Here is a 13805-nt window from a genome sequence, read left to right as displayed (position 1 = left end):
ACAGAAATCGTCGACTATCCCAACTCGGACTCTAACATTCCTGGGAATGGTATTCGACACCGCCAGGGGCCTGGTGCTCCTTCCCAAGGACAAGACACTGGCCATCCGTCTGGGAGTTCGCACACTCCTTCGCAGTCCTCCTCGATCTCTCCGGTTTGCCATGAGAGTCCTCGGCCGGATGGCAGCAGCAATAGAGGCAGTGCCATTTGCCCAGTTTCACCTCAGGGTCCTTCAACTAGCCATACTCAGATCTTGGGACAGGAACCCCTTCTCCCTCGACAGGGAGTTAAGGTTGACGTCATCAACCAGGAGGTCCCTGCATTGGTGGCTCAAACCAACCTCGCTTACACGAGGGAAGCCATTCCTCTCAGGACAATGGAAGATCCTGACTACCGTTGCAAGCCTGACAGGCTGGGGGGCGGTGCACCTACATCACAGGGCACAGGGCAAGTGGTCACCGAGGGAAGTGACATTGCCCATCAATGTTCTGGAAATCAGGGCCATTCTCTTGGCACTGAGAGCCTTTCATCACTTGCTTGCAGCCTCGCACATACGGATACAGTCGGACAATGCCAAGGCTGTGGCATACGTGAACCACCAAGGCGGGACCCGCAGCGCCCAGGCGATGAGAGAAGTGGCTCATATCCTCCGCTGGGCGGAAGACACGAGGTCGGTACTTTCTGCGGTACACATTCCGGGTGTAGAAAACTGGGAAGCCGACTTCCTCAGCAGGCAAGGAATGGACTCGGGGGAGTGGTCTCTCCATCCCGAGATTTTTTGCCAGATCTGTCAACGCCGGGGAACCCCGGAGGTGGACCTAATGGCATCCCATCTCAATACCAAGGTCCCCAATTTCATGGCCAGGACACACGACCCGCGGTCGCTCGGAGCGGATGCCCTGTTCCAGGACTGGTCCCAGTTCTGACTCCTGTACATTTTTCCACCCCTCCCCCTAATCGCCAGGGTCATGAGGAAGATCAAGCAAGAGGGAGTTCCGACCATCCTCATCGCGCCAGACTGGCCCAGACGTACATGGTACGCCGACATCGTCCAACTTACAGCAGACGCCCCCTGGCGTCTACCCGACCGTCACGACCTTCTGTCTCAAGGTCCGTTCTTCCACCAGAATTCAGGGGCTCTCAATTTGACGGCATGGCCCTTGAAACCTGGATTCTAACCCAGGCAGGTTTTTCACCGGCAGTCATTGCAACTATGATCAGGGCAAGGAAGCCGGCCTCCGCTAAGCTCTATTATCGTACCTGGAGAGCTTTCTTTTCTTGGTGCGAATCTCATGGACAAGTCCCACTCCCTTATTCCCTCCCGAAGGTACTAGGTTTTCTTCAATCGGGCCTAGATGCCAAGCTATCCCTAAGTTCGCTTAAGAGTCAGGTATCGGCGCTTTCAGTCCTTTTTCAAAAGCGCATTTCTATTAAACCGCAAGTAAGGACTTTCATCCAGGGAGTTTCCCGATTGGTTCCTCCCTACAAACGTCCGCTGGATACGTGGGACCTCAATCTGGTCCTGACAGCATTGCAAGCTCCACCCTTCAAACCTCTTAGAGGAGTTCCACTCTCCATTCTGTCTCAGAAAGTGGTTTTTCTAGTGGCGATCACCTCGTTACGCAGAGTGTCGGAATTGTCAGCACTTTCCTGCAGACGGCCTTTCCTAGCCTTTCACCAGGACAAGGTGGTTCTCCGCACGGTACCATCCTTCCTTCCGAAGGTTGTGTCCAACTTTCACCTCAATGAGGAGATTTCACTGCCATCCCTTTGCCCGGTTCCGGTTCATAGAGTGGAGAAGGCTCTGCATACGCTTGACCTCGTCAGAGCATTGCGGATTTACGTGTCCAGGACTGCACCTTTCCGGAAATCTGATTCCCTCTTCATTCTTCCGGAAGGTAGTCGCAAGGGGCTGCCGGCTTCCAAGGCTACCCTTGCCAGGTGGATCAAGTCCACCATACATGAGGCCTACCGACTTAACAGTTCCCCTCTTCCGGCCGGTATCACGGCACACTCTACACGGGCAGTAGGGGCCTCCTGGGCCACTCGGCATCAGGCTTCGGCACAACAAGTGTGTAAGGCGGCCACTTGGACTAGCCTACACACGTTTACGAAACACTACAGTGTTCATACCCAGTCCTCAGCGGATGCGAGCCTGGGTAGACTGGTTCTGCAGGCGGCAGTACCCCAAGTCTAGGGAACTGTCAACACAATATTCGTCCACTGCTTCCCACCCAGGGACTGCTTTGGGACGTCCCATGGTTCTGTGTCCCCCAATTAGGCGACAGAGTAAAGGAGATTTTTGTGTACTCACCGTAAAATCTCTTTCTCTTAGCCTTTAATTGGGGGACACAGCTCCCACCCTGTTGCCCTTACGGGCCGTTGTTTACTGTTGAGTTCTCATATTGTTCTTTGAGCTCGTACATAGTAGCCTTCTTACAGGCATGGTTATGTTATTTGATTACGTTCCTCCTTATGCTTTGGCACAAAACTGGAGAAGGCTGACGCCGTCCAGGGGTGTATACTGCAGAGGAGGAGCCAAAGTTAATCTTTTTCAGATTATGCATAGTGTCGCCTCCTAGTGGACAGCAGCATAACACCCACGGTTTTGTGTCCCCCAATTAAAGGCTAAGAGAAAGAGATTTTACGGTGAGTACACAAAAATCTCCTTTTTCCGCGCTTTTGCGCGTTTTTTTTAACAAAAACCGCACGTTTTTGATGCGTTTTTTTCCGCGTGTCTTCTGGACTCATAGAAAACAGCTAAAAACGCGGACTTAATCGAAAAATAATGAGCATGATGTGTTTTTAGCCGCTAAGCGTTTCCTATGCGGAAAAAAACGCATCAATTGGCACAAAAAGGCCAAAATGCATTAAAATGAATGGGATGCTTATTTTAAGCGTTTCTGAAGCGTCTGAACCGGCACAAACACTTCAAAAACGCTTAAAAAAATGCATCGTGGGCACACAGCCTAAATAAGCACTTATTCTACAAGTGAATGCCAGGATTTCTTTCCATTTAACAGTGGAGACCCGGACTGTCACCAGATTACAGATATCTATATATCCCAGCTTGCTGTTATGTGGTCAGAGACTGTGACATACAGTACAGACCAACAGTTTGGACACACCATCTCATTCAAAGAGTTTTCTTTATTTTCATGACTATGAAAATTGTAGATTCACTCTGAAGGCATCAAAACTATAAATTAGCACATGTGCAGCGCTGGGGTCCTGGGTTCGAATCCCACCAAGGACAACATCTGCAAGGAGTTTGTATGTTCTCCCCGTGTTTGCGTGGGTTTCCTCCGGGTACTCCGGTTTCCTCCCACATTCTAAAGACATAGGGAATTTAGATTGTGAGCCCCATTGGGGACAGTGATGATATGTGCAAATTGTAAAGCGCTGCAGAATATGTTAGCGCTATATAAAAATAAAGATTATTATTATGTGGAATTATATAATTAACAAAAAAGTTTGAAACAACTGAAACATGGATTTTTGTGATAACTCACCGTAAAATCCTTTTCTCTGAGACGCTCATTGGGGGACACAGATACTGTGGGTGTATGCTTCTACCGCTTGGAGGCTGATACTAAGTGAAAAAAAGAGGTTAGCTCCTCCTCCGCCGTATACACCCTCGCCCCTATTGCGGGCGGAAATCAGTTTGGTGCCAAAGCAGTAGGAGGACAACAAAATCAGCCTTATACAGGTACAACATGTCCAGAAAAAGACCACCCTGATATCACAAATAAGTGCGTATTAAACAAAACAGACACCAACTTGGCTATCAGGGTGGGTGCTGTGTCCCCTAATGAGCGTAGAGTGCGCTCTGATCCCTGCTGGACTCGGCGTGCCTCTAATTTGGTAGGACTCCTGAATAGTCAAACGAATCCATCTCACTATGGTCGATTTTGAGGCAGCGAGTCCGTTCCTGTGCCCTTTGGGGAGCACGAACAGCGTGTCCGTCTGACAAAAGGGTGCCGTCCGCGACACGTACCACTGAAGCGCTCTTACCAGGTCTATCATGTGAAAAGCCTTTTCTACATGGTGCACCGGTGCTGGACAAAATGAAGGCAAGACAACATCCTCATTAATATGAAATGAGGACATGACTTTCGGTAGAAAAGGAGGGGCTGGTCTGAGCACCACCCTATCCTTATGGAAAGTGAGGAACGGAGCTCGGCAGGATAGGGCCGCCAGCTCAGAAATCCGTCTGATAGTGGTTATCGCCATAAGGAACACCACCTTCCAGGAAAGGTACCTCAAAGAGACCTCCTGAAGTGGTTCAAAAGGAGCTTCCTGCAGAACACTTAGGACCAGGTTAAGGTCCCAGGCGTCCATAGGTGCCCTATAGGGAGGTACCAAATGGGAGACTCCCTGGATGAAAGTCTTCACCTGCAAATTGGTAGCAATTCTACACTAGAATAGAACGAATAACGTCAATATTTGTCTCCCGAGGGAACTTGGGGCTAACCCAGAGTCTAGGCCTGACTGGAGAAAAGCCAAGATGTTGGGGATCGAGAATCTCAGTGGACAGACACCCCGGCCTCGACACCAAGCAAAGAACACCTTCCAGGTGTGGTGGTAAATTCGTGCTGAAGCAGGCTTCCGGGTGCTAACCATTGTAGCGACCACCTTGCTCCCAAAACCTGCCTGGGTTAAGATCCAAGATTCAACGGCCATGCCGTCAAATACAGGGCCCCCGAGTTCGTGTGGCAAATTGGCCCTTGAGAAAGTAAATCTGGGCGCTCCGGTAGACAGCCAAGGGACGTCAGCGAGCAGCTACATTAGATCTGCGTACCAAGCTCGACGGGGCCAGTCTGGGGCCAGCAGAATCGCCGGAACCCCTTCCGTCTTGATCTTTTTGATGACTCTCGGAAATAATGGCAGCGGGGGAAATAGATATGGGAGGCGGAATTGGTTCCATGGCAGAACCAATGCATCCACAGCGATTGCCTGCGGATCCCTGGCCCGAGCGACATATGTGGGCACCTTGGCGTTCACTCTGGAAGCCATCAGGTCCACATCCGGAGTTCCCCCACAGTTGACAAATCAGCTGGAAGACCTCGGGATGCAGTGACCACTCTCCGGACGCAAGACCCTGCCAGCTGAGAAAGTCTGCCGCCCAATTTTCCACGCCCGGGATGTAAACTGCCAAAATCACCAAGTGGTTTGCTTCGGCCCATTGAAGCACGTGCCCCACCTCGCGCATGGTTGCTTTGCTGTGGGTGCCCCCTTAGTGATTTATGTAAGCCACCGCCGTGGCGTTGTCCGATTGAATTCGGATGGGGCGGCCTGCTGAGAAGTGATGAAACTGTCGCAGAGCCAGCCGAATTGCTCGTATCCCCAATAAGTTGATCGGGAGGCGGGCCTCCTGCGGAGACCATCGCCCCTGGGTCGTGTGGTGGCGAAACACCGCTCCCCAGCCGAGGAGACTGGCGTCGGTTGTCATCACCAACCAATGGTCTGGGGGGGAAGGGTTTCCCCTGGGTCAGAGAGGAACTGGTCATCCACCACCCGAGTGACTACCTGACTTGAGGGGACAATCGGCACCGCCGATCGAGCGTGAAATGATTCTTGTCCCAGGCAGACAAGAGGGCGCGCTGCAGAGGGCGAAGATGGAACTGGGCGAATGGTATTGCTTTCATTGCTGCCACCATTTTTCCTAGAATCCTCAGCCCGAAACGGATGGTATGAGGGACTGGTTGGCGAAGCGTCCGGACTCCCTGCCGGAGAGCTAGCGCTTTGTCCCGAGGGAGAATTACCAACCCTCGGCAAGTGTCGAAGATCATTCCTAAGAAGGAAATCCTCTGAGCTGGCACAAGCGATGACTTCTTCGCATTGACCAACCACCCTAAGCGGGCAAGAGGATCTAGCGTGATGATGACGTTTTCCCCGCATGCCGGTATTGAAGGGCCCTTGACCAAGAGGTCGTCCAAGTAAGGCAAGATGACTATGCCTCGAAAATGCAGTAGGGCAATGACAACTGCCATAACCTTTGTGAACACTCTGGGAGCCGTGGCTAGCCCGAAGGGTAGCGCTACAAACTGAAAATGACGACCGTTGATGGCGAAACGTAGAAACCTTTGATGGGAATATGCAGATATGCGTCTCGGATGTCGATCGAGGCCAAGTATTCTCCCTGCTTTATGGCCGATATGAATGAACGGAGAGACTCCATTCGGAAATGTCTGATCCTGATGAATTTGTTCAGAAGCTTCAGGTCCAAAACCGGTCTGACAGGTCCGTCCTTTTTGGGAACCGCAAACAGGTTGGAATAAAAACCCTGAGCCCTTTCGGGCTCTGGCACGGGAATAATGACCCCGTTGTGCTGGAGCGATTCGATGGCTCCTAATAGAGCCCTTGCCTGGGTATCCACCCAGGGAAGACGAGAAAGAAAAAACGTCTTGGAGGGCATCTGACAAATTCTATTTTGTAACCTGAGGCCACCAACTCCTTTACCCATGCGTCACATGCGACACTGAACTAGACTTGGCAAAACCAGAGTAGTCGACCGCCCACCTTGCTGGTTTCGTCTGGTAAACGCCTCGAGTCCTTTGGCTGACGATCTTTGGGATCTGGCTCCCCTTGATCTGGGCTGCTGAGCACGCATTCTCCCCAATGGGTTGGTTCTATATGAGACCTGCCGCTCCCTATCCTGGTTGGGGCGGCTTGAAGCAGCGGTATTGGCTGCTGTGGTCCCCCCGGGGTTGCGAAAGGCCCGAAAACGTGCCTGAAACAGGTGGCGAAAAGGCGGTTTGACCTTTTGTTGAGGGAGAAAACCGCTCTTTCCTCCTGTGGAGTCGGAGATAAGTTGATCTAACTTCTCCCCAAATAGCCGGTCGTACTGATAAGGCAGGGAAGTCAAGGACTTCTTGGAAGTAGAATCGGCCCACCATGTCCTTAACCATAGAGCTCTTCTGATAGAAATTTATGGAGGTCCGGGGCAAATGGATACCTTGCTTCGAGCGCCTTTTGATCCGAGAAACACCTGTCTGGACGTTCTCTGTGTCACTGCACTATGTCCTCAAACTCAGGGTGAGTAGCAAAAACTCTGTGCCGCCACTTCACTCACTTAAACACCACCTTATGCCCCGTAGCTGCTGAGGGATCACCCTCAATTCCCAAGGTCTGATTGACTGCTTCTATGAGGCTGTCCACTGTTTCACGTGACCCTGGAGTATCCAGCTCAAGGGGCTCGTCTGAGTCGAAATATGAGGTCTGCTCGCTATCAACCACTGGTGATGGGGAGCGAGAAGCAGAACTTATGGATGCCAACGCACCGGATTGACTGGGCGACACCGTGAGGATTCTTTTCCCCTGGGTCTGCCTGGAATGAGAGCGGCCCCTGCAGGCCGAAGGCTCTTGTGAGGTCGAGGTTCCCTCTAAGGCCGGTGAGCCACTGTCCCTGCCCCTATCTGGGGCCTGAAGGGACTCGATTGCCCTCGTAAGCTACGCCATGGACTGTGATAGTGATAGCGCCCACTCCGGGGGGTTCAGGACCTCGGTCGCGGTCACAGGGGAGGGCTCCTGGGCGCGTTCGGACTCGCAGGCCTCGCATAATCGCTTGCTCTGCGCCCGTGGAAACGCAGCCCAACAAGAGATGCATGCAGCGTCTTTGCTTTTTTTGGACATGCTGTATCTGTCCGCTGCTGGGGAGGGGGTGAGGAGGTAGCACCTCGTTTTCCCTGTAGCGTGGCCTCTCGGGCAGCACTTACCCCAGTCCTGTGCCCCCACGTGTCCTGGACGCCTCTTCACATCAAAATCGCACGCCACAGCTGTGGGGCTGGCCTGCCAGCATATGGACCGCTCCAGGGGCGGTACTTCCAGCTCTGCGGCCTAGCCGCGCTCCGAAGCCAAGGACTAAATTTATTCACCGCCGCCCAGGCCTGAGGGGCGGGCCGCCGGAAGTGATGCGCGGCCCGGAGGCAGAACTTCCGGCCGCGGCCTAGCTCTGGCTAAAGCCGCAACCTCAATTACCCACTGCCCGCGATGGGTGGGGGGGGGCACGGACCTTCCATGGCACTGAAAAATGGTGCTACTTACTGGCGCGGGCTACTGCTGCTGCCGCACAGCGCCCACCGGCTAAGGGCTCCAGCCCTGGATCTTCGCCGCAGGAGCCCTCCCAGGCCATCCTCCTCTGATGATCCTCTTCAGCTTCCTGAGCTCAGGTATGTGAGGGGGGCCTCGAACAATAGGACGGTGCAGGCACCCTAGCTCCATCTAACCCCTTCAGGGGGTGAGGAGAGGGACCGTCCGCCGCCTTGCAGCACCGCAGTCTAAGCATTGGTGGAGCAGTGGGGGCCGCAGGACTAGTCTTGTGCTTCTGTACAGCCCATGGTTTCAACACCTAGGGATGGTCAGGGCTAAGTCCGGCATCGTGTCCCACATCGCGGGAGAGCATACGTGGAGGCGACACTCACACGTGCTCGCCCGTTGTTGGTTTGGGGAAATCGGACCCTACAATAGGATCTGTTGCCCCTGTCTCATCATCATGGAAAAAATAAAGTCTGGGAAAAAAGACCAGACATGTCCCTCGTTTCGGGAGAGGATAAGTGGAGGCGATACTCGCACGTGCTCGCCCGTTGTTGGTTTGGGGAAATCGGACCCTTTCAATAGGATCCGTTGCCCCTGTCTCATCATCATGGGAAAAAAGAAAAAAGTCTGGAGAAAAAGCCAGACGTGTGCCTCCATGGACACGAAGCAAAAAACTGGTTGCCTTCCGCCCGCAATGGGGGCGAGGGTGTATATGGCGGAGTAGGAGCTAGCCTCTTTTTTTCACTTAGTGTCAGCCTCCAAGCAGCAGAAGCATACACCCACAGTATCTGTGTCCCCCAATGAGGCGAAGGAGAAAATATGTCTTATATTCTAGGTTCTTCAAAGTAGCCACCTTTTGCTTTGATTACTGCTTTGCACACTCTTGGCATTCTCTTGATGAGCTTCAAGAGGTAGTCACCGGAAATGGTTTTCACTTCACAGTTGAGCCCTGTCAGGTTTATTAAGTGGGATTTCTTGCCTTATAAATGGGGTTGGGACCATCAGTTGTGTTGTGCAGAAATCTGGTGGATACACAGGTGATAGTCCTACTGAATAGACTGTTAGCTGCTTTTTTTCTTGCCATAATACAAATTCTAAAGTAAAGAAAAACAAGTGGCCATCATTACTTTAAGAAATGAAGGTCAGTCGTTCCGAAAAATTGGGAAAACTTTGATAGTGTCCCCAAGTGCAGTGGCGAAAACCATCAAGCACTACAAAGAAACTGGCTCACATGAGGACCGCCCCAGGAAAGGAAGACCAAGAGACACCTCTGCTGCGGAGGATAAATTCTTCCTAGTCATCAGGCTCAGAAATCTCAGGTTAACAGCAGCTCAGATTAGAGACCAGGTCAATGCCACACAGAGTTCAAGCAGCACATCTCTACAACTGTTAAGAGGAGACTTTGTGCAGCAGGCCTTCATGGTAAAATAGCTGCTAGGAAACCACTGCTAAGGACAGGCAACAAGCAGAAGAGACTTGTTTGGGCTAAGAACACAAGGAATGTACATTAGACCAGTGGAAATCTGTGCTTTGGTCTGACGAGTCCAAATTTGAGAACTTTGGTTCCAATCACCGCGTCTTTGTGCGACGCAGAAAAGGCGAACGGATGGACCCTACATGCCTGGTTCCCACAGTGAAGCATGGAGGAGGAGGTGTGATGGTGTGGTGGTGCTTTGCTGGTGACACTTTTGGGGATTTATTCAAAATTGAAGGCATACTGAACCAGCATGGCTACCACAGCATCTTGCAGCGGCATGCTATTCCATCCAGTTTGCGTTTAGTTGGACCATCATTTATTTTTCAACAGGACAATGACCCCAAACACACCTCCAGGCTGTGTAAGGGCTATTTGACCAAGAAGGAGAGTGATGGGGTGCTACGCCTGGCCTCCACAGTCACCAGACCTGAACCCAACCGAGATGGTTTGGGGTGAGCTGGACCGCAGAGTGAAGACAAAAGGGCCCAACAAGTGCTAAGCATCTCTGGGAACTCCTTCAAGACTGTTGGAAGACCATTTCTGGTGACTACCTCTTGAAGCTCATCAAGAGAATACCAAGAGTGTGCAAAGCAGTAATCAAAGCAAAAGGTGGCTACTTTGAAGAACCTAGAATATAAGACATATTTTCAGTTGTATCACACTTTTTTGTTAATTATATAATTCCACATGCGTTAATTCATAGTTTTGATGTCTTCAGAGTGAATCTACAATTTTCATAGTCATGAAGATAAAGAAAACTCTCTCAATGAGAAGGTGTGTCCAAACTTTTGGTCTGTACTGTAAGTGTCTTAGGGCAATGAGTGACACCTACTTCTTCGGTGCAGGGTCATAGAATTTATACTGGTCCATTATTTTCTCCTCCAGCTTCTCCTTCTGCCGTCTTAGGTCGTTCAATTTATCTCTAAAAGGAGAGGAAAAATAAACATTATATAACTAGAAACCAAACATCTGATAGATTTGGTTGACCCGTGACCTCCAGGACCAGCAACTTACATGTACTGTTTCTGCTCCTCGTAATAATGCTCTTTACTCTCCATACTTGACTCCAGCAACATCTGGTTCTGCTGATTCAGCATCTGGATCTGGCTGAGAAGATGATGGTTCTCCTCCTCCAGATTTCGCTTCAGGCGACTCATTAGCTGCAACACAAAGTCACATCGATCTATCTCCACTTCATGTAACGTCTGCTCAGAAATGATGCATTCATCATACAATAACTCAAAGATGTCCCGGGACACTCCGGACAGTCCCCAATTTGGGGAGTTGGCCTGGGAGGTCAGGGAATGATCAATTTAAACTCTGTCCTCTATTGACTACAGTGGTGCAGTAGGGAGTCCACAGCTCCCAAGTCTACCATTCCATATGGTAGCAGAGACCAGCACAGTAGCAGAGCAGGTTAAGTGGGAGGTTTGCGAGTGTGTCTGGGGTGGGATGAAGGGGACTACAGGAAGCATCATATTATATGTGGGGCTTCACTATCAGCACATTTCTGTGTGGATACATATAAAGAACTAGGTGTGTATCCAGAGTGTGCGTTTGTTGTTTTTAATGGACATAATCAATGTACGGAAAAAAAAGTTATTTCACTAGGCTGACACTAGGTGGCGATTGTTTAGATGCTTGGAAACAAACAGCAGAGAAGATTATATCACATTGGTTTCTGTCTGTGGCCGATAGTCCGTAGATAATTGTCATCCTACACATCTGTCTCCCAACTTCCATCATCTGTGACGGGGTCTTTATGGTGACAATGTGACACTATAATTTCCAGCACACAGTGGTTTGCAAACAGTTGCAATGGAGGCAAGTTTTCCACCGTGGAGAAACGAGCTTTCCCTGCAGTGTAGTTAACCCCTGGTCCTACCTCACAGCGGTTGTCCAGCTTGGTGAGAGTGATGTCCATGTTCTGGTGCTGCTCCTTTAACTCATCGAACTTTGCCTGCCATCGGTTCAGCTCCATCTGGGCGTTATTCAACGAGCTCTTCGTGTCCTTGGTGTGTTTGTGTAAAGTGTTATATTCCACCTGGAGTTCATTGTGCAGGAACTTCAGCCTGAAATACACAGGAATCGCAATGTGAACATCCCAATGGTCAAAACTAAAAAGATTATTCATTTCATGTCGGCATCAAACGGGTGGTCTGAGATTTTCATATATCATTTTATCTGATTGGTGCACAATTGACACCCGCCCACTCCTGAGGATCAGCTGTTTCTGTGTCGGCAATGGCCGGATGTGTTGAGTTGCGAAGTTGCACAACACATATTCCTCAATTGAACGTATACTGTCTGTACACCTGCCCCCTATGGATTCAGTGAGATGTGCAGTACCCGGCTGCAGCCACTATGCTATTGACTGAGCTCAGCATATCCAGTAATTGCCGGCACCGGGAACAGCTAATCGACAGGAGGGGCCAAGTGTCGCACCCCCACCAATCAGATATTGATGACCTATCCTAAGGAAAGGCCATCAATGTAAAAGTCGTGGATAGCTCCTTTAATAAAACCTACTGTATAGGAAAAAATAACAAATGTTAAAGGGTTTGTCAAGGGCTTACATATAAATGTCATTACACAAGTGCTTCTCACAAAATTAGAATATGAAAAAAGTGAATTTATTTCAGTTCTTCAATGCAAAAAGTCAAACTCATTATATAGAGTAATTTCAAACAGTGATCTATTTCAAGTGTTTATTTCTGTTAATGTTGATGATTATGGCTTACAGCCAATGAAAACCCAAAAGTCATTATCTCAGTAAATTAGAATACTTTATAACACCAGCTTGAAAAATTATTTTAAAATTCGAAATGTTGGCCTATTGATGTTTAGTAAATGCACTCACTAGTTGGTCGGGGCTCCTTTTGCATCAATTACTGCATCAATGCGGCGTGGCATGGAGGCGATCAGCCTGTGCACTGCTGAGGTGTTATGGAAGCCCAGGTTGCTTTGATAGCAGCCTTCAGCTCCTCTGCATTGTTGGGTCTGGTGTCTCTCATCTTCCTCTTGACAATACCCCATAGATTCTCTATGGGGTTAAGGTCAGGTGAGTTTCCTTCCAATCAAGCTTAGTGATACTGTTGTTTTTACACCAGGTATTGGAACGTTTGGCAGTGTGGACAGGTGCCAAGTCCTGCTGGAGAATGACATTTCCATCTCCAAAAACTTGTCGGCAGAGGGAAGCATGAAGTGCTCTAAAATTTCCTGGCAGACGTTTGCGCTGACTTTGGTCTTAATAAAACAAAGTGGACCTACACCAGCAGATGACATGGCTCCCCAAACCATCACTGAGTGTGGAAACTTCACACTAGACCTCAAGCAGCTTGGATTGTGTGCCCTTCCACTCTTCCTCCAGACTCTGGGACCTTGGTTTCGAAATTGAATGCAAAATTTACTTTCATCTGAAAACAACACCTTGGACCACTGAGCAACAGTCCAGTTCGTTTTCTCCTTGGCCCAGGTAAGACACTTCTGGCGTCTATTGGTCATGAGTGGCTTGACACAAGGAAAGACATTTGCAGCCCATGTCGTGGATACGTCTGTGTGTGGTGGCTCTTTAAGCAATGACTTCAGCAGCAGTCCACTCCTTGTGAATCTCCTCAAAATTTTGAGTAGCCTTTTCTTAATCACTTCAAGACAGCGGTTACCCCGGTTGCTTGTGCACCTTTTTCTACCACACTTTTTCCTTCCACTCAACTTTACATTAATATGCTTGGATACAGAACTCTGAACAGCCATCTTCTTTAGCAATGACTGCCTTCTGGACATCTGTCAAGTCAACAGTCTTCCCCATGATTGTGGAGCCTACTGAAACAGACTAAGGGACCTTTTTAAACACTTAGTAAGCCTTTGCAGGTGTTATTTATTCTAATTTACTGACATAATGACTTTTGGGTTTTCATTGGCTGTAAGCCATAATCATCAACATTAACAGAAATAAACACGTGAAATACATCACTCTGTTTGTAATGACTCTATATATGAGATTCACTTTTTGTATTGAAGAACTGAAATAAATTAAGTAGGGCTGCAGCGTTTCCATTTTTCGTGATCTGGGGCTGGGTGAGGGCTTATTTTTGGTGTGCCAAGCTGTCGTTTTAAGGTTACAATTTTGGCGTAGATATGATCTTTTGATCTCCCATTATTGTGGCGACCAAAAAAACGTAATTCTGGCGTTTTGACTTTTTTTCTCGCTACGCCATTTACCGATTGGAATACTTCTTTTTATATCTTGATAGATCGGGGATTCTGAAAGCGGCGATACCAAATATGTGGGT

At 49.5% G+C, this 13805-nt stretch overlaps 1 protein-coding gene across 4 annotated transcripts in view; it reads right to left on the bottom strand.

Moving 5' to 3' along the window:
- CCDC88C (coiled-coil domain containing 88C) overlaps positions 1-13805 on the bottom strand; it is a 142059-nt gene that overhangs the window by 60229 nt on the left and 68025 nt on the right. For all 4 annotated transcript variants that reach the window (XM_073578163.1, XM_073578165.1, XM_073578164.1 and 1 more), the window contains exons 22-24: positions 11399-11585; positions 10528-10673; positions 10346-10435 (exon numbers count right to left, since the gene is read on the bottom strand). In XM_073578163.1, coding sequence (XP_073434264.1) covers positions 10346-10435; positions 10528-10673; positions 11399-11585 — 423 coding nt within the window. The remainder of the gene's footprint in view (positions 1-10345; positions 10436-10527; positions 10674-11398; positions 11586-13805) is intronic.

The sequence above is a fragment of the Dendrobates tinctorius genome, unplaced genomic scaffold, assembly GCF_039654945.1.
Source record: "Dendrobates tinctorius isolate UK_male_01 unplaced genomic scaffold, ASM3965494v1 ptg000058l, whole genome shotgun sequence".
Classification (NCBI taxonomy): Eukaryota; Metazoa; Chordata; class Amphibia; order Anura; family Dendrobatidae; genus Dendrobates; species Dendrobates tinctorius.
The sequence above is the reverse complement of the archived record's forward strand: the minus strand, read 5'-3'. Positions and strand labels throughout refer to the sequence as shown.